The sequence below is a fragment of the Thamnophis elegans genome, chromosome 2 (assembly GCF_009769535.1).
Source record: "Thamnophis elegans isolate rThaEle1 chromosome 2, rThaEle1.pri, whole genome shotgun sequence".
NCBI classification, from domain to species: Eukaryota; Metazoa; Chordata; class Lepidosauria; order Squamata; family Colubridae; genus Thamnophis; species Thamnophis elegans.
The window spans coordinates 16,222,033-16,247,333 of record NC_045542.1 but is presented as its reverse complement, the minus strand read 5'-3'; the positions used below and the strand labels follow the sequence as shown (position 1 = coordinate 16,247,333).

Here is a 25,301-nt window from a genome sequence, read left to right as displayed (position 1 = left end):
AGAGCCATGAACTCATCTCTTTGTTCATTAGTACAATTGGCATAACATAAGGACTATTGTGCTCTTTCTTGAAACCTCTTGTGGTAATCAAAAGGAGCCTGAAAAATTCTTTTAGGGCCAGTAGCCTTTTGGCAACTCTCTTGTTTAGGGGGGGGGGGAACCCATTATAGCAATTTGGGTTCCTGTTTTGCAGTTTCCTTCTTACCTTGAAGGAGAAAGCTTGAAATAGGGAACCTCTCTGTTTTTCCCTGTTATCTTTCTTTTGTAACTCTATACATGGTAACCCTTAGGTTTGGTTTGGGCTGACAGTGTTGATGACTGCTGACCACCTGGACTACAGGTGTGTTTTTTTTGGCAAACTTGGCTCTCTCATACAGTTTAGAATTAGGTGCTTAGTTATTAGAGAACCATTATTTTATACTATAGCGATTAATGTGCCAAGCGAAAAACCAGGTGTGTCTAGTCCCACCTAGGCACAAAACCAGTTGGGTGACCTTGGGCTAACCACTCAGCCCTAGAAAGGAGGCATTAGCAAACCACTTCTGAAAAACATTGCCAAGAAACTTAAGGGACTGGACCAGCTAGTCACTAGTTGCTAATGTTAACTTGAAGGCACAAAAAACTCATGGACCTATTGATTGTATTCTCATGACATCGTCCTGGTTACCTAAATACAGTAAATCCTCGAAAAAACCATAAATACAAAAATAAAAACTGATTAAGAAAGAACAGAAAAGAACCATCAATGGCAGGCGATCTTATAGGCAGTTTGGTCCTGGAGTACTGTAAGTTATTATTAACATAAATACCGGGGGGGGGGGGGGGGGGGGGATAAGCATGACTTCAATTGGTTTCTAAATGAAGTCAGATTTGGAAGCTGATTAAATAGCAGTTAGTCCTTGACTTATGACTACAGCTGAGCCCATAATTTCTGTTGCTAAGTGAGTTTTGCCACATTTTACAATTTTTCTTGCCACCTTTGTTACGTGAATCACTGCAGTTGTTAAATTAGTAACACTGTTGTTAAGTGAATCTGGCTTCCCCATTGATTTTGCTTGTCAGAAGGTCGCAAAAGGGGATCATATGACTCTGGGACACTGCAACCGTCCTAAATATGAACCAGTGGTCAAGCATCCAAATGTAAATCACACAACCATGGGGATACCGCAATGTGCAATGATCATAAGTGTGAAAAATTGACATAGGTCACTTTTTTTTACTGCTGTTGTAACTTTGAACGGTCACTAAATGAATTGTAAGTTGAGGACTACCGGTGTTCATTCATTTAATCCATGGGCGTCGGGGATGGGTGTTCACGGTGATATCCCCTGTACAGCAGGTGAGTTCACAAGGCTAAAATGCGACTGACCAGACTGTGGTTCATTATGTCATGTTATCGGAACAGAACAGTACTAGGTAACAAGTAGGCAGAAGTGAAAGAAGCTGTTTAACTGCAGGAAAGGTTAGCAGGGTGGGCCTTGCCCCAGAACTGCTCTGCTCATTGAGCAGCCTGGTTACAGGAAGTCCCAGCCTCATAGGGGAAGCTGCATTCTCCACTGCCAGAAGAGGAAGCGTTGTGGTGAAGTCTGCATGATAAGCTGAAAGCCCCAAGAACAAGTCGTGCCACAGGAGTTGTGGCTGGGTGTGGCCTGCTTTTGAATTTCTCCCCTCATCAAGCCTGAAGCCCCAAGGGGCGCTGCCGATTCCTTGGGAAGATGTCCCTGTCCTCCGTGTACGAGCACAAATTTGCCGAGAAGCTGACAATTCTTAATGACAGGGGCAAGGGGGTGCTCATCCGCATATATAACATCAAGAAGGTAGGTGCTGATGTGCCCGCGGGGCAGGTCATTTTGCTCCTCGGAGAATGAGATTTCCAGCTGATCCTAAGGAAGGAATATAGCAATGTCGGGGGTCTATAAAAACTGGAGCCTTTCTCTATTTTGTTCTGGCTTACAGCAAAGGTGGGAGGCCCAAGTAACTATAGAGAAGATCTCCTATTAAACTTGGTTTGAGGAAACTGGTGGATAGAGAAAAAAATAGTGCAGCCTACAACTACCCCTCAGAAACACTAGCTGCAAGAAAGATTAAGAAACAAGTGGTTCTTATATAGCAAGTATATGGTTGTCTCAATAAAGGCCCAGGAGCACTTTTTGTTTTTAATTAATTCTTAGGTGATGCTTTAGAAGAAAATAGTTTGATCCCCCCCCCCCCCCTTGTCAATCTGCAGCTTTATTCTAATTTTCTCCAGCTTCAGACTTGCTTTCCTTCCGGTATCCCATCCTAACCCTTCTTCTAGACCAGGAAAAATATCCGTGTCATTATTTGTTCTCACAGCGTATTACACTGGACGTGATTTGATGTGCTTTGAGAATCCAAGCCTGGTGATTAGTTTATGGTTCACTGTGTTGTGTGTAGCACAAATCTAGATAGTTGGGTCTATGCTGTAAATCATTGGTTAATCTGTTGCACATAGTCCTTATGCAGACATTTTCTTCCTTTCTAGTATCCCTGCTTGGTGCAAACATCACATTGATAAAATGGTTTGTTTTGGTTTAGTGCATAGGTGGAGAACTATGGTCCCTTTATGACTTATGGATTTAAGCTCTCATAATTTCTGAGTCAGTATGACTCAAGGTCATAAGTCATAAAAGGGCCATTGTTCCCCACCCCTGGTTTGGTGTTTTGTTAGCGCTTATGTTTCTTTTTTACATAAAACTTGGGTTTATGGCTTTCTAATGTTAAATTAATCAAGCCAGTTGTGGTTTATTCAAATTATGGCTTAATGCAATGTGTGAACCTAGTTTGTGGTTTTAGCATGCTGCTTTTTCTGAACTGTCTTTAATGCCTACATTCTATTGTGGCCTAATGTTCCCTCCATCTGAGCAGGGACTGTTTTTCAGTTATGATTTCTATAGCACTCAGTGACAGAATTAAGATTATATTTTAAAAGCAGAGGATAGCGTGCTAGGACTTTCAAATGTTTCACGCTTGTCCCAAATTTCTTCAGAAGAGCCTAAAAGCTTGACAGGGGATTTTTCCATCTTAACAAAAGTCATGTGAGCTAAATTTAGGACAGTCCCCCCCAATATGACATCATCCACATTTTTTAAAGTTGTAGTTACACATATCTGGAGGAGATGAGAAAGCTCTCCGAGAAAAGCAAACTGATCACAAGTTGACTATGAATGTTTGGACCAAGTGAGGATTTAAGCTGATATGCCTTTGGATACACCATCCCTTGAACTGCTAAGTACTATACCTTATTCTTAGCTGCTTTAATTACTAGTGATTGGAGAAGGCTTTAAGAGGAAGGAAGGAAACAGCAGCTTTAGAGTAATTCAGATCAACAGACAAGAAGCCAGCAGAAGTAGCTGCTTCCTCTTCCTGTTTGGAACTGTTGGGGAGGGCGGTAACATCTTATGCAAATTAGATTGTGCACCCCTGTTTACATTCCTCCCCACCTCCCACTGCTGGCTACAGACCATATTTTGATAGCGATCATAATATTTCCTTGTGACATAGCAATTATCTCCCATTGTACTAAATAGCAATATACCAATACAGTTAAGAATTTTTGGGAACATCTATATGCTATTAGTTCTTGTTTCTGTCCAGAGTTTGCTGCCTGACTGTGGTAGGTTAGTGTTACTAAACGTGTAGCTTAAGACCAGGGGTGGGTTCCTGCCAGTTCCAGCCTCTTCTATCTACAGTGCTGTTTAGAAACGGTTCCAGCTTCCTTCCCCACCACCCCCAACCTCCGCACCACGCTTGCCCTGCCCGCCGCTCACTGATTGGCTGGCTCAACAATTGCCCCCCCCCCGCCTCTAAGAGTCCTAGCTAAACCTTAAAGTCTTAAAGCTGTCAGGTTTGAACACCCATGTTTTTTTTTTTCTAAAGGGTTAGGGGTGGAAGGGTCTTGTAACTTGACAGCTTTACGACTTGCACACTTCAATGCCAGAGTTCCTGAGCCAACATGACTGGAAGAGGAATTCTGGGAGTTGAAGTCCACAAGTCTTAAAGATGACAAGTTTGAACAACCTGGGAGTTTTTTTCTAAAGGGTTAGGGGTGCAAGGGTCTTGTAACTTGACAGCTTTAAGACTTGCACACTTCAATGCCAGAGTTCCTGAGCCAACATGACTGGAGGAGGAATTCTGGGAGTTGAAGTCCACAAGTCTTAAAGCTGTCAGGTTTCAACACCCCTGGTTTTTTTTTTCCTAAAGGGTTGGGGTGGAAGGGTCTTGTAACTTGATAGCTTTAAGACTTGCGTGCTTCAAATGCCAGAGTTTCTGAGTCAACATTTCGGTTGCTAAGCAAGAACGTTGTTAGGTGAGTTTCACCACATTTTACAAGTTGGCCACGCCCACCCAGTCAAATGACTGCCAAGCCACTTCCACTCCGTCATATGGCTGGCAAGCCACTCCCACCCAGTCACATGGCCAGCAAGCCACTCCCATGAAACAGGCCACACCTACAGAAGAGGTTCTAATTTTTTTGAAACCCACCACTGCTTAAGACTGACACATTATCTCACTAGTATCCTTTTGCAGCCTTCAGGGCGGGCAGGGCTTCTTTTAATTCACTCTCTCTCTCTCTCTCTCTCTCTCTCTCTTTTTGCTTTACTGGTAATTTAGGGGCCAACTGGATGCTTAAGCCTCACTTAAGGCATCATTTTTCTCCAGAGGTGGTATTCAGCAGGTTTACCAGTTCTGGAGAACCAGTAGCAGAAATTTTGAGTAGTTTGGAGAACCGGTAAATACCACCTCTGACTGGCCCTGCCCCCATCTATTATCTACCTCCCGAGTCCCAGCTGATCGGGAGGGATTGGGGATTTTGCAATAATCTTCCCGTGGAGTTGGGAGGGAATGGAGATTTTACAGTATCCTTCCCCTGGCACGCCCTCCACGCCCACCATGCCACGCTCACAAAACCAGTAGTAAAATTTTTTGAATCCCACCACTGTTTCTGTCCCATGTAATTATTCCTTTATCCCATTCTATTGAATTTTGACCATGCAAAATCTGGTGCTCACTTTGAGACAAGAGAAATTATGCACTTTTGTGCTTGAAGGATCAGGATCACACGTAAGTCTTGGTTGAGAAGATTTATTGCTCAAGCCTATGCACAAAAATCGAGTCAACTAACATACAGTACTAAACTGGTGCCAGATAAGGGTCAATGGCATTCAAGAGGGGTGGCACTTGGACTATTTGTGTGAACGTAGTGACTCTAGGCTCATGTCTCACTTAACTCCACCCCTCCCAGCTCTGACTGCTCTTCTCCCATATCTGCTTTGGTTTAATATACAGTAGAACCTCTGGTCATGAACACTTCTGACCACGACCAAATAGGGTTCCGACCAAATTTTTTTTTCCACAGCCAATTTCCCCTTCTGTATCATTTTTTTTTTGTAAGCGCCAAATTTCCAAAGTTCGTGTCATGACCAAATTAGTTTATGACCAAACTTACGGAACAAATTCTGGCCGTGACTAGAGGTTCTACTGTATTGTCATATGGAGATGGAGAGGCAGAGAGAATTTTAGGATGCTAGGAATCTAATAAGGATCTAACTGTAGTTTCATTTGCTTGTAGAGATGCCCACTGCTGATTTCCATTGATATTCTGGTTGTAAATAAAACAACTAATAGACATTTTAAATCTCCATTGACCCCTCCATTGGAGGGAAGTTAAACTTAATGTGCTGTTTCTGAAGCATTTTTAATGCTTTTGATGAGGGCGTAATAGTGTCTCCTGTGACATATATGCTTTTACTGTTGGTTTGAACAACACATCTGGAGGGGCCCCAGCTTGAGAAAGGCTGCATTTAGAGTACCACTTTGGAGGATGTCATTTTAATGGATTGATTCATGATCTTCTATTAAGCTAGTACTTTTAAAAGGGACTCATTTGCCTGTGCTAGGGTAATAATTGACCAATGACCAATGAGGCAGCTTGTTCCATTTCCATCAAACCATCAAAACCTCAAAGTAGGAGCTAAGGGAACAAAAGATACAGAGCTGACTTTTTTGTTTCCTCCACCTTGCTCAATTAACCATTGAAAATAAATAAATAACCATTCAAATGAACAAAGCTGGAGAGAAGGAAGAATGTCCTGACAGCAAAGATGGATCAGTCCCCTGAAAATCTGTTTATCTATTGTTTTTCCTGGCAAATGACATTGTTTATTCCCATGTGAGTTGTTATTTTTTGTTCTGCCATTTCTCATTTTCATTTCTAAGGGAAGAAAGAGATTAGCTGCATGCTGCAGTGAGTGTGAGATTATGAAAAGCCTAATAATTATGCACATAAACAAATGCTGTTTTGACTTGGCTTTGTTATCTTTGCAGACATGCACGGATTCCCAGGCCAAGCTTCCGTTCCTCATGGAGAAGACAATGGAGTCCTCTATCAAATATATCAACAAAAAGTTTCCCAACTTGGACACACGGAGCAGCACGGTAGGGCCCTGAGTTAAGAGCAGAGCAGAAGAAAGTTGAACAAGTTATCCTCTTGGAAAAGAAGGACACTTCCCTAGAACTGTCTATGGAGATTCTCAGGCATCCAGTTCATGGTGGTCCCAGAAGTGCTTTTTCAAAAGGCAACTGGACTTTGTTTTTTCCATTGAAGATGTTTTACTTCTCATCCAAGAAGCATCAGAGTTGAAGAAGCCAGTTGCACTTTGAAAAAGCACTTTGGGGGCTTCCCTGGAGCTGCTATTCTAGTTTCATCCAGAGCAATTTCTGCATTCAGAAAACTGCTACCTTCCTAACCCATTTCTTAATTTTAGCGAGGGCTTAAGACGGCCATGGAACACATTTTACTGGTTATTTACTGAATTTTTCCAACAATTAACCAGTGGAACCGCTTGCCACCAGAAGTTGTGGGTGATCCATCGCTGGAGATTCTTAAGAGGAGAACTGGACAGCCATTTGTCCAGGATGGTATAGGATGTCCTGCTTGAGCATAGGGTTGGACTACATGACCTCCAAGGTTCCTTCCAACTCTGTTATTCTGTTATAACTCTGTTTTAACAACCAAGTTTTTTACTCTCAAAGATGATCTTACAGCAGTGAAAAGGGAAAAGCAATATTAGCTGTTCTGTCTTGCAATACATGTGAAAATGTATTTCTAAATCATGCTCAATAATCCAATATTGCCTAGCTCTAATCAAACTCAAACTTAACTTCAAAGAATTGTTTAATTATTATTTTAAAAGCATTTTTTTAAAAAAAGATTAATTTTGAAATACCCTGGTAGGGAAAAAAAAGATTCAGGAAGAGCAAGGAGTTCTCTACCCATTATGACTGCTTTCTGCCTCTTTGTCCCCAAGCCCTGGGCCTCTGTCCACCATTGGGCCATGAAAGTGGTGGGTCAGAGTGTGCGCACATGCACACTTCCACTTGCATAAGCCACAGGCGAACAACATTTGCACAAATGGAGCTGTACATACTGTCACACTTACCTGTCACTTACACAGAACCATCCCTTCTCCACCTCCCACCTTCACCGATCAGCCAAGCCAGAAAGGTTGGGGACCATAGTTTTAAGCAAAAAATGGTGATACATTAAGGCTGCTGCTGTAGAGCTTACACACCACCTTATGCCTGCCTTTTTTCTCCCTTACAGCAACACTTGGGTCCGGTACACAAAGAGAAAGCAGATATTTTTCGGGCACTCACTCCCTATTATCAGACCTTTGTGGATGTAATGGAATTCCGGGTGAGTGTTAAGCCAGAGTTAGATCCATCTAACTGTGTGAGGTTGAGCCTTTTGCATTTGCTGCTTTAATTAGGGGAGAATTTCTATGTTATGTAAACACATTTATGGAGAAATACAGAAAACACAGGAAGAGCTTTTTCTCACTCTTGTGTTGCACTTAAAGACATGATGGCATGCACAAATGCCGTCCAGCCTATTTTTAGGAATCCTAATGAGTCTGAAACTCTTGTCCCGATCAGTAGGTAAATTGTATTTGGAACATAAGAGTGGACACTGTTTTGTTTTAATGTGCAGCAATACTATCCTTTCTTTAGAAATAAGCTCCAATGAATCCATTGCCTTGACTTCTCACGAAATTAATCTTGGATTGCATTGGTAATATTTTTTGACTATATGGGGACTGCCTTCAAATTGTATCAATGGATTCTGTTGAGGCAAATAGCAAGACAAGAGCACTTATATACCACTTCATAATGCTTTACAGCCCTCTCTAAGCAGTTTACAGAGTCAGCAAATTGCCCCCCAACCATCTGGGTCCTCATTTTACTGACCTTATGAAAGCTGAGTCCACCTTGAGCTGATGAGGATTGAACTCCTGGCGGTTGGCAGAAATAGCCTACAATACGGTATTCCAACCACTGTGCCACCATGGCTCTTATTATCTAGCTGAAACAGCCTCCATATTGATTAATTATGGGAACAAGGAGAGAGAATCAAGTTCTCTGCTTTCAGTCTGGAGATGGCAGAATTCCATAGCCTTGAGCTTAATATGCATGGTCCAAAATAAATCAGCTTCAGTAGCCAGCAAAACAGACCTATATCATGGCCACATTGTTTACTTGTAGGAAAATGTTAAAATGTTAATCACGCATTTCTGTTCTCTTGCCCACACCCTATCCAGCCTTGAGTGAAGTCATATTTTATCAGTTTTCCCATAAAAGTCTGCTTATTGTGGGTGAAAATAGTAAACCAAATAAATATTTTGGTATCTGAGTAAATGATAATATATTGTTTGTATCCAGTGGTGGGATTCAACCGATGTAACAACTGGTTTGCTGAACACGTGCTTTGCGCGGACATGAATGCTTTGCTCATGCATGCGCCAAACACATGTTCCACACGGGTAGTGTGTTTGAAAACAGCTCAAAAACTTACCTTTTACTGCAGCCCCGGTGAGTAAAACAGCTGAGTTGCAGCAATCTGCTCTGCCGCGCCAGTCAGCTGGGGTTCAAACAAAGGAAATATAGGTCAGTATAGCATAGGGGTGGTCGGATGGGCCCACCTGATCATTGGAGTGAACCGGTTCACTCTCAACTGATTGTTGGAGCTACCAGTTTGTCCGAACTGATCTGAACTGGCTGAATCTCACCCCTATTTGTATCTCATAGTTAGTTGGCTTACAAAATGGTTTCTAGGTTAGTTAGTTCTGAATATGTTTGCGGTAAAATTGGGCTTCAGCTCTACTTCTAGCATGCTGGCTAAAGTGTGCTCAAACTGGCTGATTGTCTTTACTGTTAGCACAAAATGCTGCCTGTGATTAAGAAGTCACTAAGGCTCTTTCAAGGGACGTGGTGGCTCAGTGGCTAAGACGCTGAGCTTGTCGTCAGAAAGGTCAGCAGTTTGGCAGTTCGAGTCCCTAGTGCTGTGTAATGCAATGAGCTCCTGTTACTTTTCCACGTTTCTGCCAACCTAGCAGTTCGAAAGCATGTAAAAATGCAAGTAGAAAAACTAGGAACCACCTTTGGTGGGAAGGTAACAGTGTTCCATGTGCCTTTGGTGTTTAGTCACACCGGCCACATGACCATGGAGACGTCTTCGGACAGCGCTGGCTCTTCGGCTTTGAAACAGAGATGAGCACCGCCCCTTAAAGTCAGGAACAGCTAGCAGATATGTGCGAGGGGAACCTTTACCTTTAAGGCCCGTAGCCCAGTTTATTATTATGTTCATTTGGTTTGTTATGAGGCATATGTACAATTGTACAATTGGTATGTAAATAAACACGGATAAAACTTTCCCATGCTTTAAAGCTATAAAAGTACAGCATTTCCTCCCCTCTCCAAAAAATCTTGAATGTTCCTATAGCATGGAAATGAAAAAGTAGTAATGTTTACAACTATGGATTTTCTGTCTATGGCCAAGAAAACAAAGATTTGTCAGTCCTGAGTAAAATTAGATATGATTCATGTAGCTTTTAAGGATACATAAGGAAGGATATAGTAACAAGGCTGAATCACTACCATTCAAGGCTGGATGTTTTGAATCTCTGTTTTCAAAAGCACAATAGAGAGCTATACCCTGACTCTGATCCTGTTTTGGCATAGCTGCTTGTAGTTACTACTATGCACTACTACTATACTCTCCCATAGGGTATCTTCTACTGTCCTCCCCCTAGTTTTGATGCGTAAGAGAGATAAGGCTCCCATATCGCTTTTCTGACATTTAAAAGATAAAAATAGAGAAAACGAAATAATGTCTACAACTCCCATCTTTTAGCTGTATAGTTTTGAGGTATGTGATTAGAAGTGCCAATCATCCTTTTTCTTCTTTTTTGGGACATAAATAAAATCAGCTTTATTTTTAAAAATAAGTGATAAAAATCCAAAATTCCCTGTTAATTTGAACTCTTAATTTCAATATTTAATGCTGATAAAGATGAGCGGAGCTATTCCAATTAGGAACAGCAACTTAAAAGGGAATTTTCAAAGTTTTTTTAAAAAAAATATTCATGCAAACTATAAGATCATAGTGGTCTATTATAAAATGACTTGTTTCCAGTCAGAGCCTAAGAAGGAATCCCAAGCTGCAATTACAAAAGTGTTAAAATAAAGAAAATATTATATAACTTCAGGCACACAACCTGAGAAAGAAATGCAAGTTGAGATTTAAATATCCAATCCTGTAATTTTTCAGGAAATAAAGACAATTAGTACCACTCAGAACACCAGGCGAATTATCTACTGCAGAACTCTAGCTAAATGTTTTTTTAATCTATTCCTGCAAAATAGAAGACTCTTTGAACAGATTTTCCCTTTGCTTCAATCCATCATGTCTCCTTCTCAGTCTCCTGGAAATTTCAGCAGCAGACTTCCAGGGGAGGTTTTTTTTACACACACACACACACACACACACACACACACACACACACACACAGAGAGAGAGAGAGAGTGCCCCATTTGTTTTCCAATCTCTATCCAACAGTTTCTGCCTCATTTTAAAAGAATTTGCAGGTCTCCCAAGTCCCACCCTGTGGATATGAGGAAGAGCCATCTCCTATTTATGGATAGAGGTGTAGCAGTGGTGGAATTCAAACATTTTTACTACTGGCCCTGTGGGTGTGGCTTTGTGGGCGTGGCAGTAAAATCCCCATTCCCACACCACTCTAGGGGAAGGATACTGTAAAACCTCCATTCTTACCCCACTCCAGGGGAAGGATACTGCAAAATCCCCATTTCGTACCGATCAGCTGGGACTCAGGAGGCAGAGAATAAATGGGGGCGGGGCCAGTCAGAGGTGGTATTTACCAGTTCTCCAAGCTACTCAAAATTTCTGCTGCCAATTCTCCACAACTGATCAGAACCTGCTGAATACCACCTTTGAGGTGCAGTCATCCCAAGAAGAGGTACATTCTGTGAATGAGTAGTCTGTGCAAGCTACAAGCTCAACAAAGCTTATCATAGAAACCTGTTTTATTCTCAGTAGTTACTCCTGGTTTGCCTAGTTTTGGAACAGCGGTATAATAATGTATTTCATGTGAATCCTGTCCAGAGTTCATGGTGTAATGAAACAATGGGGCTCATGCAAAATAATGTAAGTCGATAAATTAGTTATTAATTGAATATGCTCATTAATGTTTATTTTCCCCTTGTAGGACCATGTTTATGAACTGCTGAATACCATAGATGCAAGCCAGTGCTACTTGAACATTGTGAGTGTCATTTTCATGTAGTACAGACGTTACTTTTGAGATGAGGATGGAAAAGACACATTTTAGTACAACGTCAACAACCGAGAGTCTACTTTTCTAAATTTCTAAACTAGAGATGAAGAATTTGCAGCCCTTTAGACATTGCTGGCAGTGGTGGGATTCAGTTTTTTGTTTTTGTTTTACTGTGGATGTGGTTTGGTGGGCATGGCAGGGGAAAATTACTGCAAAATCCCAATTCCCTCCGATCAGCTGGGACTCGGGAGGCAGAGAATAGTTGGGGGGAACTGGTATTTACCGGTTCTCCAAGTTACTCAAAATTTCCGCTCCCGGTTCTCCAGAACTGGTCATAATCTGCTGAATACCATCTCTGATTGCTGACTACAATTCCCAGCTAGCATAGAAGGCTCACCAGCAACTGAAGAGCTTGAGATTCTTGCTATAAAGTATGAGCATTATGTTAGGGTCTCTTCACTGTGTCGGGCAAAAAACAGCTCTTGATCTTTCCCTACATATTTGACTGACTGAGAACTTAGCTGGCCAGGCCAGATCTGTTAGTCGGATCACCAGTGCTTTTAGGACTGGGGGGGGGGGGCATATATGGAAACCTGAAAAGTGTTCATTGGCATCATTACAAGATAGCAGCTCATAAGATCCATTAAATCACAAAAAAACAACACCTTATTGAAAGATTCCTACATTTTCTTCAGAGATTGTAAATCACATTGTTGTTGTCAGCGGTGGGGTTCACATTTGATTACCATTGGTTCGCCCCACGTGCCCGCCCCGCTTTGCACACATGCACCCAGACGTCCGCGCATGCGCTTTGCTTGTGTGCGTGCACCTTCCACACATGCGCCCAGCCTCAAAAACGTGCCTAAATAGGACGGCATAGAGCCCAGGCGGGGGCCCACCTGCAATTTCCACTACCAGTTCTGGCAAAGCGATCAGAAGTGGCTGAATACCACCTCTGGCCCCCACGGAGCACAAAGAAAGAACTGTCAAATACAGGCAAGGAAGTACAGGCCGTCCTTGACCTACGACCACAAATGAGCTCAACATTTCCATTCCTAAGTGAGAGAATCTTTTAAGTGCCGAGGTGGCGCAGTGGTTAGAGTGCAGCACTGCAGGCTACTTCAGCTGACTGCAGTTCAGCAGTTCGGCTGTTCAAATCTCTCCGGCTCAGGGTTGACTCAGCCTTCCATCCTTCCGAGGTGGGTAAAATGAGGACCCGGATTGTTGTTGGGGGCAATATGCTGACTCTGTAAACCGCTTAGAGAGGGCTGAAAGCCCTATGAAGCGGTATATAAGTCTAACTGCTATTGCTATTGCTAAATGAGTTTTGCCCCATTTTATGATCTTTCTTGCCATAGTTGTTAAGTGCAGCCACTGCAATTGTTAAGTTAGTAAAAAAGCGGTTGTTAAGTGAATCTGGCTTCTGCGCTGACTTTGCTTCTTCTCAGAAGGTCACAAAAGGAGATCATATGAACCCAGGACACTGCAGCCGTCATAAATATGAGACAGTGGCCAAGTGTCTGAATTTCAATTACATGACCATCGGGATCCTGCAACAGTCATACTGTGAGAAACACCATAAGTTATTTTTTTAGTTCCATTGTTGCTTCAAAACAGTCCCTAAGTGAATGATTGTGTTGAGGATTATCTGTATAGAGACAGATAGAGAATAAAAAAATATTCTTACCTCCTAAATAGAGAATAGAATGAGCTCCACTCCTCCCAAAGTAAGCCTGCATAGAGACCCCAGTCCCCCCACCCCCAGACAGACATCTGCAAGGTCCTCTTTTGCACTTCCCCCTCACCCCAAATTATCCCCAATATATTATCCTTTTTCATGATCTTGGTCTCCCTGCCCATCTCTTTATCTCTTCTCCCCAGCTTTCTTTAACAAAGAAAAAAGGGAGGGAGGAAGGAGGAGGAGGAAGGAAGGGAAGGTAGGAGGGAGGGTGGAAGAGAGGAGAAGGAAGTGAGGGAAGGAAGGAGGGAGTAGGAGGAAGAGGAGAGGAAGGAAGTTAGGAAGAGGGTGGAAGGAAAGGAAGGAGGGAGGGAGGGGGGAAGGAAGGAGGGATGAAGCAGGAGGAGAAGGAGAGGAAGGAAGTTAGGAAGAGTGAGGAAGGAAAGGAAAGAGGGAGGGAAGGAAGGGAAGGGGAGGAAGGAAGGAGGGATGGAGTAGGAGGAGGAGAGAAAGGAAGGAAGTTAGGAAGAAGGAGAAAGGAAAGGAAAGAAGAGGAAGAGGGAAGGAAGGAGAGAGCAGGGGAGAAAGGAAGGAGAGGAAAGGGAGGGAAGGAAGGAAGAAGGGATGGAGCAGGAGGAGAAGAGGAAGGAAGTTAGGAAGAGGGAGGAAGGAAAGGAAAGAGGGAGGAAAAGAGGGGAGGGAAGGAAGGAAGAGGAGGAAGGAAGGGAAGGTAGGAGGGAAGGAAGGAGAGGGGAGAGAGGGGAGGAAGGAAAAGAAAGAGGAAGGAAGAGAGGGGAGGGAAGGAAGGAAGGAGGAGGAGGAAGGGAGGGAGGAAGAGAGGAGAAGGAAGTAAGGGAAGGAAGGAGAGATGGAGCAGGAGGAGAAGAGGAAGTAAGGAAGTTAGGAAGAGGGAGGAAAGGAAAGAGGGAGGAAGAGAGGAGAGGGAAGGGAGGGAAGGAAGAAGGGAGCAGGAGGAGGAGAGGATGGAAGTTAGGAAGAGGGACGAAGGAAAGGAAAGAGGGAGAGAGGGGAGGGAAGGAAGGAGAGGGAAGGGAGGGAGGGAGAAAGGAAGGAAGGCAGGAGGGAACAGGAGGAGAAAAAGTAAATAAGTTAGGAAGAGGGAGGAAGGAAGGGAAGGGAGAGAAAGAGAGGGGAGGGAGTGGAGGAAGGAAGGAAGAGGAAGGAAGGAAACGGTTTGGTGTAATGGTTAAGATGCTGACCTAGTTCTAGTTCCCCCTTAGGCATGAAAGCCAGCCGTGTGACCTTGGGCCAGTCACACACACTCAGCCCAACCCACCTCACAGGGTTGTTATTTTGGGGGGAAATGGGAGGAGGAAAGAGTATTATGTATGTTCATCACTTGCTGGAGTTATTTAAAAATAATAATGGAGGATTTAAAAAAATACCAAATCAATAAATAGCACGGCAGTCTCTCTCAGAAGAACTTGGCAACTTCTGCTTTTCTCCTGGGAAGTGTGCTGAGCTCAACAGGAACGAAGGCAGTAGTAGAGACATTTGGAAACTGGGACTCTGCTTTTCACTTTCAGAATAGAAATGCTTTTAAAAAACAGGGGAAGCAAGTGGCGACTTGATGGGTATCTGAGACTGTGAAATGACTAAATATCTGGTGCTCTGCTACAGGCCCCAGACTCCGAAGAGTCCGCCTTTTCCTTCCAAAACAGAAAAGGAACACATGCTTAAATCTAAGGATGTATTTTACGTCTATATTGCTATTCTTTTTCACAGACCACTAAAGGAGATTTAAGACCTGAGGGAGGGGAAAATAGTATTAAAAACATTGCAGTAAACCAATAATGCTTTTAAAAAATATCATAAATATAAAAATTAAAAATGATTAAGAAAGAACAAAAAAGAACCATCAATGGCAGGCGATCATATAGGCAGTTTGATCCTGGAGTACTGTAAGTTATTATTAACATAAATGCCCCGGGGGGGGGGAAATAAGCATGGCTTCAATTGGTTTCTAAATGAAGTCAGATTTGGGAACTATCTAAATACAGTTAGTCGTCAGCTTATGACTACAACTGAGCCCACAATTTCTGTTGCTAAGTGAGACATTTGTTAAGCGGGTTTTGCCCCACTTTACAACTTTCCTTGCCACCTTCGTTGCGTGAATCACTGCAGTTGTTAAATTAGTAACACCGTTGTTAAGTGAATCTGGCTTCCCCATTGACTTTGCTTGTCAAGAAGTCACGAAAGGTGATCCCATGGCCCCAGGACTCTGCAACTGTCTTAAGTATGAATCAGTTGCCAAACATCCAAATGTAGATCATGGGGATGCTGCAACGGTCATAAATGTGAAAAATGGTCATGTCACTTTTTTCAGTGCCATTGTAACTTTGAACAGTGACTAAATGACTAAATGTTGTAAGTTGAGGACTACCTGTACCTCTTATTGGGTATATCACTAAGAAGGCTTATATTGTTGACCATTCCCATCACTGGAACTATATGAAGAGTCTTCACAGTAATACTAATATTTATTAGTGTGTGTGTGTGTGTATCAGTGGTGGGTTTCAAAAATTGTTTGAACCTACTCTGTGGGTGTGGCCTCCTTTGTGGGAGTGGCTTGCCACCCATGTGACCGGATGGGAGTGGCTTGCCGCCCATGTGACCGGATATGAAGATGCCGACAACACTTGTCAGAACCACCTTAAATTACCTCACACACAGCACTGGCATGCATAAGAATATGATGGAAACTTGTTTTTTAAAAGGCATCTTTGGTTTGCGTTAAAACTACTTCAACACACGGAATGTTCTGATTGCACCACAAACACAGTAGTCATCCTTACCTTTCACAGAGGCACTGAGTTTTATAAATATGAGCATGATAGTGTAGAATAATCATATCCAAGGACCAGTGGTGGGTTTCAAAAAATTTTGGAACCTCTTCTGTAGGTGTGGCCTGCTTTCCAGGTCCACTGGTGGAACCTCTTCTAACCGGTTCGGTAGATTTGACGAACCAGTTCTACCGAATAGTTGCGAACTGGTAGGAACCCATCTCTGGTGTGTATGTGTGTGTATGTATATATATATTGTAGAAGAACTCAAAGTGATGTGCCTGGTTATCTTATTTTTCTCCCCGACACCCTCTCCCATGTGATAGATTAGATTGCAAGTGACTGACTCAAAGTCATCCAGTGTATTTAAACCTGAGTTTTTCTGGTTCCTGTCTAACATCTTAAGCACACAACACATATTATTTACTAACCACACAACACATAGTATTTACTCTGCACCACAATGGTACATATCTATTCGCTGGTACATGGGTGCTTGTAATATTTTTGAGCTTAGATTGAAGGTTTGCCAATTGGTACATGATGACAAAGTATGGTTCTTGCTCAGCTGGCAAAAAGAATTCATTCATTCCAGGTGATTTGGGGGAGAGTGCTTCAACTCAGAAACTAGTACGATTTACATATTGTATCATGCCCTAATGTGGTTTGTTTTGCTTTGACTTAATGCAGCCATTGCCCCTGTAAATGTTAGTTCCTAGCTTAATACTGCAAGTGAAACAGATTATTGTAGCATTAGCAAATCACACCTAATATGAATTATGGCTTAATGAAGTATATGAATTCCGATTAACTAAGCATACTTTGCTAGAATAGGAGGAGGAGGGAGAAGAGGAAGACGAAGAGGAGGAGGAGTCTGTCTTTTGCTGATGTTTAGACTTTGGAAAAAGTGTAAAGAAGAGCAACTAAGGCAATTAAGGGCCTGGAGACAAAAATATATGAAGAACAGTTGCAGGAATTGGGTGTGGCTAGTCTAGAGAAGAGAAGGACTGGGGGGTGACATGATATCAGTGTTCCATTATTTGAGGGGCTGCCACAGAGAACAGGGGGTCAAATTATTCTCCCAAGCACCGGGGGGCAGGGCAAGAAACAAGGGTTGGAAACTAATCAAGGAGAGAAGGAACCTGGAATTAAGGATAAACTTTCTAACAGTGAGGACAATTAACCAGTGGAACACCTTGCCTTCAGAAGTTGTAGGGGATTCATCACTGGAGGCTTTTAAGAAGAGACTGGACAGCCACCTGTCTGAAATGTTATAGGGTCTCCTGCTTGAGCAGGGGGCTGGACTAGAAGACCTCCAAAGTCCCGTCCAACTCTATTCTGATTGATTGCCAGCAGGAATGAGAAACCACGAAAGGTGTGAGGAAGTGCTAGCTCAGTCTTTCCTTTTTCTTCCCTCCAATTCAGTATATGTTTTTTTTCCCCTGCAGAATGTGAATTATGATTTCACCAAGAACTACCTGGACCTGATTGTCACCTACGTTTCTGTCATTGTACTTCTTTCCCGGATTGATGATCGTAAAGTCCTGATTGGTCTGCATCACTGCACCCATGAAATGATCCATGGCACCAGGTTGGAGTCTATCTACTCAGGCTAAGATTATATTACCTGGAGAGAGTTCATTGTATTTTTGCCAGTGTTGGTGGAATATTTGCTTTCCATGTTGTCTTATGCTGCCAGGAGCATTCATTCAGCTTCCTAGCCAAGCATTAATGAATAAAATCAATTGATAGATAATCAATAAAATGAGAACTATCTCTTTCAGCAGAAGGATTTGTGCCCCCCACCACAGTTGCCAGTCATACTTTTCTTTGATTCATCTGCTATTTAGATGCTATAGATGACCCCCATTTCTCCACCACTAGAGTGTACTTTGGCTGTAGCTAACCCATTCCCCCCCCCCCAAGCAATTCTAGCATGAAGTTTGATATGGTCAACCGTATGGTTGACTCTTAATCAGCAAAACTCTCATTGTTTGGAGACAAGATTATTTTGAAACCAATGTCAAGAGAAATATAATAAGCTGCATTTATTGTCTGAAGTGCATGTGGATGAGGGCATGGTGACTCAGTGGTTACAGCTGACAGCCCAGGTTTGACACCCGAGTGCTGCATGATGGGATGAGCTCCTGTTACTTGCTCCAAGCTCCCAGCCATCCAGCAGTTTGAAAACATGCATGTGGGAAGGTAACATCATTCCATGCACCTCAGCCAGGGGTGGGTTTCAGCATGTACGCACTGGTATGGGCATACTGGTTGGTGAAATTTAGTGTGCCTTCCCGTACCCCTTCTTCCGGAGGCCCCGTACCGGAACGCTCCCTCCCTTAGCCTGCCCCCCCTGCTTGTTCCCCCTGCCCGCCTGCTCACTGCTCGCTCACCTGCCCCACCCACCCACTTCCTTTGCCCGCCCAGCCGAGGCTCCAAGGCTGCAGGCAGCCGGACAGGGGAGTGGGAAATGCTGCCCATCTGCCTGTCCCCTCCAGAAGAAACCGGGCAGGCCCTTGGATGGTCAGCAGCCCATGCACCAATGTCATGTGACCGCTCTGCCCGGACGCGGCTGCAGTCGGCAACAGGACAAGAAGGAGAGGCTATCCAGCAGAGTGTCCCGAGGTCAGTGGGTTGGCGGATTGCGCGGGGCTGGACTGGAGGCAGCAGGAAGGCAGGGGTCAAGGCTACGTCCCCGTACTGGCGGAAAAAAAAGAATATCCCATTCCTACCATCCCAGAACTGCGCCACAAGATAAAGGAAGCAGGTCTTGGGGGAGACCTTCCCTCCTCCTTCAAAGCACCCATGTGGGGAGATAGGAGGCAGCCTGGTTTGAATGCGGGCGGGCGGCAGTGTAGGAGGTGTGCGAGAAAGCCGCCCCCTGCCTGAACGTGTGAAGGAAGGAAGCCGCAAGCTCCTTTGCCTCGGCTACGCGACCTCCTTTCGTTCTCCACCTGCCCGAACAAGTGAAGGGGGCACTCACTGGCCACTAAACTGCCCATTAGCCATCATTCAAACCAGCCCACTTCCTCTCTCCCGGCATGGGCTCTCTGGAGGGGGAGAGAAGGTCTGTTGCAAAACCTCGCTTGTCCTGGTGGTCCCCCCAATAGCAGCTGAGCGAGGGAAGGAGGCATTCTGGGAGGTGAAGCCCACAAGTCTTAAAGCTGTCAAGTTTGAACACCCCTAGGTTTTTTTCTAAAGGGTTAGGGGTGCAAAGGTCTTGTAGCTTGACAGCTTTAAGACTTGCGTGCTTCAAATGCCAGAGTTTCTGAGCCAACATTTTGGTTGCTAAGCAAGAGCATTGTTAAGTGAGTTTCACCACATTTTATGTTGGCTGCGCCCACCCGGTCACATGACCACCAAGCCACTCCCACTCAGTCACATGACCACCAAGCCACTCCCACCCAGTCACATGACCACCAAGCCACTCCCACAAAACAGGCCACACCTACAGAATAGGTTCTAAAAAATTTTGAAACTCACTAATGACCTCAGCATATAGTCATGCTGGCCACATGACCATGAGAACGTCTTCGGACAATGCTGGTGCTCTCAACTAAGAAACTGAGATGAGCATCACCCCCTGGAGTCAGACATGACTGGACAAGGAAAACCCTTACTTTTGGCTTTTTACATATGGATAGTGTCAGTTTAATGCCTAGCTCTGCATTCCATTCTCTTCTGGGAGCTCAAGGTGATATGTACAATATTTCCTCTTCAGGTTTTCCAGACAGCAGTAACCTGGCAAGATAAGTTGGGCTGAGAGAGATTACATGGTCCAAGTCATCTAAAGTTTTGTCTGCGGTGGACTTAAAACTTGATCCAATGATCTCTTCCTCCATCCCATGCAAAGTTTCTAATGGCAATCAATGATGTTTATGCACTGAGAAAGTTATGGATGCAAAAAAAGGATGGGGCTCTTGCCTCATTCTCCCCATCCCCAGTACCACAGAGCCGGAAGCTAGTAAAGATGCGCAAATAGTTTCTGCTAAAATTCCCTCATCTGCTGTCTTAACTGCTCCATCACTTAGACTTAGGGCATTCTATGAACTTACATATTGTGGTTTGAGAAACATACTTTATGGCTTAGCACGTTGGGGAAACCCACTTCATTCTGCTTTGTGCAGTATTTAAACAAACTGTGCTTTAGCACATGTATGGACTCAGATATTGTGTGAAATGTCCAAGCAGAGAGTCATTCTCTATTATCTAGGAGCAAGCTGGGCATTGTTTGAGGGGGTAAGTGGGTACTGAGTATGTATCTGGCAGGCAGCTTTAACAGATTGATTGCCCAGAGTCTACAATTGGAGCTAGGTCGATGTTTTGTGTAATAAAACAGTGCATTGCTTGTTTGACTTTAGTGACGCTAGCTTCCGTCGATTGGGTCAGATGATGATCGAGTACGAGAATCCCTTGCGCAAGCTGCTGGAGGAGTTTGGGCCTCATACCAAGGTGAGATGCTGGGTAGTTGCACAAATCTAGTTCTTTAAGGTAAATCTTCAATTAAAGTGTAAACCCAGCCTTATTATCTGGATTGTGTTTTTGTGTTTATGTCAGTTGCGGTAATTACAGAATTATTGCAGCTCCTTAATTCTTTTCCCATTTGCTAGTTGTCTTTACCTCCATTTGTGGAGGAGTTTGAGAAAAATGAGCATGTGAATACGCATTTACTCTTTTCTTCTGCTTACCTCCCAGTCAGGTGCCTTGTGCATCTGCATTATCTCTGCTTGTGTGATTTAGAAATGTAAATTTGCCAAGAGGACATGACACATACCATATTTTTCGGAGTATAAGAAACACCTTTCCCCCCCCCAAAAGAGGCTGAAAATATGGGTGTGTCCTATACATTGAATACAGCATTTATGGTCTACCAAAACCCCACTCCTTTTGCAAAAATGGATGTGCAGAGGGTTTGGGAGGCTTGCAAAGTGTTCCTGGGGGCTGGGGAGGGCAGAAATGAGCAAAAAATTGATGTTTTTTGCTCATTTTTGCCCCCCTTCCAGTCCCCAGAAGCACTCTACAAGCCTCCCAAAGTCTCTGCATGCCCTTTTTCTTTCTTTTTTGCAAAACATGGCCCATTTTTGCGAAAAACTGGCCATTTTTTGCTCGTTTTGCCCCCCCGAGCACTCTACAAGCCTCTCAAAGCTCTGCATGCCCTTTTTTTTTTGCAAAAAATAAGGCATGCTCATTTTTGCCCCCTGCCCCCAGGAGCACTCTACAAGCCTCCTAAAGCCTCTGCGTGCACCCCCCCTTTTTTGTGAAAAACGGCCCATTTTTGCAAAAAAAAAACGGACTGTTTTTTGCTCTTTTTGCCCCCTCCCGTCTCCAGGAGCACTCTACAAGCCTCCCAAAACTCTGCAGGACCTTTTTTTTATTTTTGCAAAAAATGAGGCGTGCAGAGGGTTTGGGAGACCTGCAGAGTACAAAAACTTTTTTTAAAATTTAGCTCTACAAAATCATGGTTCGTCTTATAGCCCGAAAAATATGGTAGTCTTGCCCTTTTGCGCTCACTCCCTCTTCATACTCTTCCTTCTTAAATGTGCTAATCCATTTTTTTCTTCCCAGTCTGTGAGCCATGCGCTTCTTTCGCTGCACTTCCTGTTTGTCCGTCGAAACCATTCTGCTGACCAGTGGCGAGGTGACCAGCTCTTCAGCTTAATCAGCAATCCTGCCAGCATGCTGTCTCCTGCCAGTTCAGACACTGTGAGTATGAGTGTGTGAAAGTATGTTCAGCAGTCACCCCTTCGAATGGCTGATGCTAGAGATGCCTTAGAGATGGCAAGCATCTGAATCTCCTAGTGTGCTGTTTTGAAATTGTTGGTAAAATAAAATACTTGTTGATTAGAGTAATGCATCCCCATGAACATAAAATGGTCATTCTCTCTTGAAATGTACATTACACAAATGTCAGTCAGTCAGCCAATCTAGGCACCAGTGGTGGGTTGCAGGCAGTATGCCCTGGTACGGGCATACCGGAGCCTGCCCGGAGCACCGGGTACCATTCCGGTACGATGCTCTGGAGGGCCCACCCGCCTGCCCACGCTCCTTACCTATTTTTAAAGTCTTCAGTTCTTAAGCGCACGCACACAGCACGTACAGTGCCTGCGCGATCCTCCGCCAAGCAGCTGGAGCATCGTGGAGGCATCGCTGGATGCTAAGACACATGTAGACATCCACCACTGCTAGGCACCATCAACTTCAGAAGAATTCTGGTCAGCTCACAATGTAACAAAGCAAGATAAAAATATAGTGTCAGTAAATAAGATTATGATGAACAAGGTCAACAATACAGAGAGTTATGCGAACAGATCAAGTCAAACTAGCTCAAGGCCTGACAAAACAACAAGTCTTTAAAGCATCTGAAACCCCATCAGGATAGGAGCCACTCAGATCTTGGGGGAACCACATTTTAGGGGCAGGTGCCACGACAGGGGAGAGATGCATCTGAAGTCCTCATAGATGGCCCTGCTTAATCAAACAAACCTGGAGTATGGTAGCTCTTAGATCAGCTGAGTAGACATCACAGAAGATCAGTGGCCCCTCAGATTTGCCCTGTGCTTTGTAGGACGTTATAGGGCACAGCCAGCAACCTAAATGACACTTGAAGCAAACTGCTAGTGCTCTGTTGTATTCTGGACTAGTTAAAGCTTCATTGTGTTGTTCTTATGGCAGCCATGTGTAAAATTACTAAAATTGTTTATACTTGTTGTAATGAGGGCTCGGAGTCGCTTCTTTATATGTTTCTTTTTCTTTATTATATTCTTTTTGAAGAGCCATCTTCAGTCCATTTTTTTTTCTTGCTTGAAGGCTGATTTATGAGGCTGAGCAGAAAAATAGATTGACCATATTTTTCGGAGTATAAGACGCTCCGAAGTATAAGACACACCTAGTTTTTGGGGAGGAAGACAAAAGAAAAAAATCTGTCTCTGCCTCCCAACAATTTGCCTCCTTGCAGCAAACAGCCTGTTTCAGTTTCAATTTCAGCACAGCCTGAATAGAACAAGCAGCTGATTGTCAGTAGATCAGCCTCGCGGCAATCAGCTGTTTCAGGATGCAGGGATTGCTATAGCCTATTGCTGCCTCCGTGCGCCCCAATTTCAGCCTCCACACACCCTGTTTTTGACCTCTAAGTGACCCATTTTTCATGGTAGGGATAGGAATGGGCAGAAAATGGGGCACACGGAGGCTGAAAATGGGGTGTGCGGAGGCGGCAATAGGCAATGGCAATCCATGCAGCCTGACACAGCTGATGGTCGGGAGGCAGATCAAACTGATAATCAGCTGCTTGTGCTAAGCAGCCTGTGTTGAAGCTGAAACTGAAACAGGCTGTTTGCTGTTTGCTGCAAGGAGGCAAATTGGTGGGAGGCAGAGGCCAAAGGGTGGGGACCGGCAGGTGGGCGGGACTATATTTAGTGTATAAGACACGCCCAAATTTTCACACCCCCCTTTAGGGGGGAAAAGTGCATCTTATACTCTGAAAAATATGGTACTCTGGATGTCCATCTTAGGCTTTGTTCCCACATGCGGTTTTTCATGGCACTATTAAGCTCTATCATCACTGTCTTGCCCTTCGTTGCACAACTTGTCCTCCTCTCATTCACAGCCCATACTATATGGGACGTAGCCTTAAGTTATCACTAAGTGTAGCGATGTTAAAGTAGCTCCCCACCTTTTAAATCAATACTATCCCTTCGCAGCTTCAGCCTTCAATTTAAAATCTAGAATGGGTTTCATACCCATTAACCTAAAGGTGAGATCAGCTAACTCAATGCAGATATGATCAAGGGTGTGTTTTGGGACTATTAGCGTGTGTTTCCAGCAATGGAAAGAGAAAACAAATCTCCATTATGTTATTTTTAAGGAAGAGGAGAAATTTTACAGGATTCCTTTTTGGCGCTGTTCTGAAATGATCTAACCTCCTCCATGTTGTTTGGTGAAGAAGAAGGGACTTATTTGCAGCTTCTCAGCTGTAAAACAGAGTCCTGGGCTAGCCAGCTTCTTCCTTGTTAACAGCATTCTGAAATGGCATCGGCGGGGATCTTTCTCTATAGATGTAGCAGCTTTCTTTTCCTTACTGCAGAATCCAGAAAACAAGACGTGCCAGACTGTTTTCTTTTCATTGCTTATTTTATGGCTCTCTTGTACTTGTCGGTTTTAATAACCTCTTTCCTATGAAAGAAAAATAAATGCATCTATTGATGTTCGGTTATCTTACTCTACAGGACAATGATGCCCAATTATGGCATCTCTCTGTTTGAGGCTGCTTCTGTCCTGGCATTTTCCCACTGTCTTCCTTTATTTTGTATGTGGGAGATGCTTCAATGCAGTGTGTGAAAACAAGTTAATAGAAAGGCTCTGACAGAGTCAGACCCGCCCTGTTCCTACGACAGTTCTCTGATTGGAGGATGTTTTCATCACTGTCTGAGAATACATCAAAAAGGGACAAGAGCAAAGGCAGAGGAGAAAACCAATCACCTTGCCTCTAATGAACCATAGAGTCGTAGGCCAGGCCAACGTGATTCAGCAGTGATTCAGAACAAGCACAGGACATACAGAACTAGAGTAGATGGTGAAGATGGCCAGTTTTAAGGTAGCATAATTTCATGCAAGAATGGATGCTATTCCTATTAACTCAACAGGGTGAAAAAGTCTGGTTCTAATTTTCTGGACCATTTTACTAGCTGGGCTGGAGTTGACAGTATGATTGCCAGTGGACACTTCTGTTTAATCCCACTCATTGCCTTGCTCCTTTTAATTTGATTTTTTTTTAAAAAAAAATACATACTGAAATTTTAAAAGAACTCAGATATCTGGCAAAGAGACAGTTTTAGATTGAAAAGAGCTACCCTCTTTACCTTGCTCTGTGTGTGTGTGTGTGTGTGTGTGTGTGTGTGTGTGTGTGTTTCTGTAGCTCATGCAAGCTTGTAATAAAAAGAGGGAGGCACCAGAGACCAGAGTTTTTCTGCCAGCCAGTTTTGTAAGAAAAATTAAGTAAACTAGGGTAACTGGAAAGGAGGGGAAGGTCATTCAGACTGTGGAGATAAAGGAAAGTACAAACACTGAGAAAAGTGCCTGTGGCAGCCACCAAAGAGGGGGGAAGAGGGAAAGAGAGAGCAAAGCCAGACAAATATGCACTTCTAGACATAAAAAGGAGAAATTTTT

At 43.6% G+C, this 25,301-nt stretch overlaps 1 protein-coding gene across 1 annotated transcript in view; it reads left to right on the top strand.

The window, feature by feature from the left end:
- Nucleotides 1–1,584: 1,584 nt before the first annotated feature.
- NCKAP1L (NCK associated protein 1 like) overlaps nt 1,585–25,301 on the top strand; it is a 103,015-nt gene continuing 79,298 nt past the window's right edge. The window contains exons 1-7 of the mRNA XM_032211886.1: nt 1,585–1,817; nt 6,346–6,456; nt 7,625–7,717; nt 11,586–11,642; nt 17,585–17,727; nt 20,501–20,591; nt 21,705–21,842. Of these exons, the coding sequence (XP_032067777.1) occupies nt 1,716–1,817; nt 6,346–6,456; nt 7,625–7,717; nt 11,586–11,642; nt 17,585–17,727; nt 20,501–20,591; nt 21,705–21,842 (735 nt within the window). The 5' untranslated portion in view covers nt 1,585–1,715. The remainder of the gene's footprint in view (nt 1,818–6,345; nt 6,457–7,624; nt 7,718–11,585; nt 11,643–17,584; nt 17,728–20,500; nt 20,592–21,704; nt 21,843–25,301) is intronic.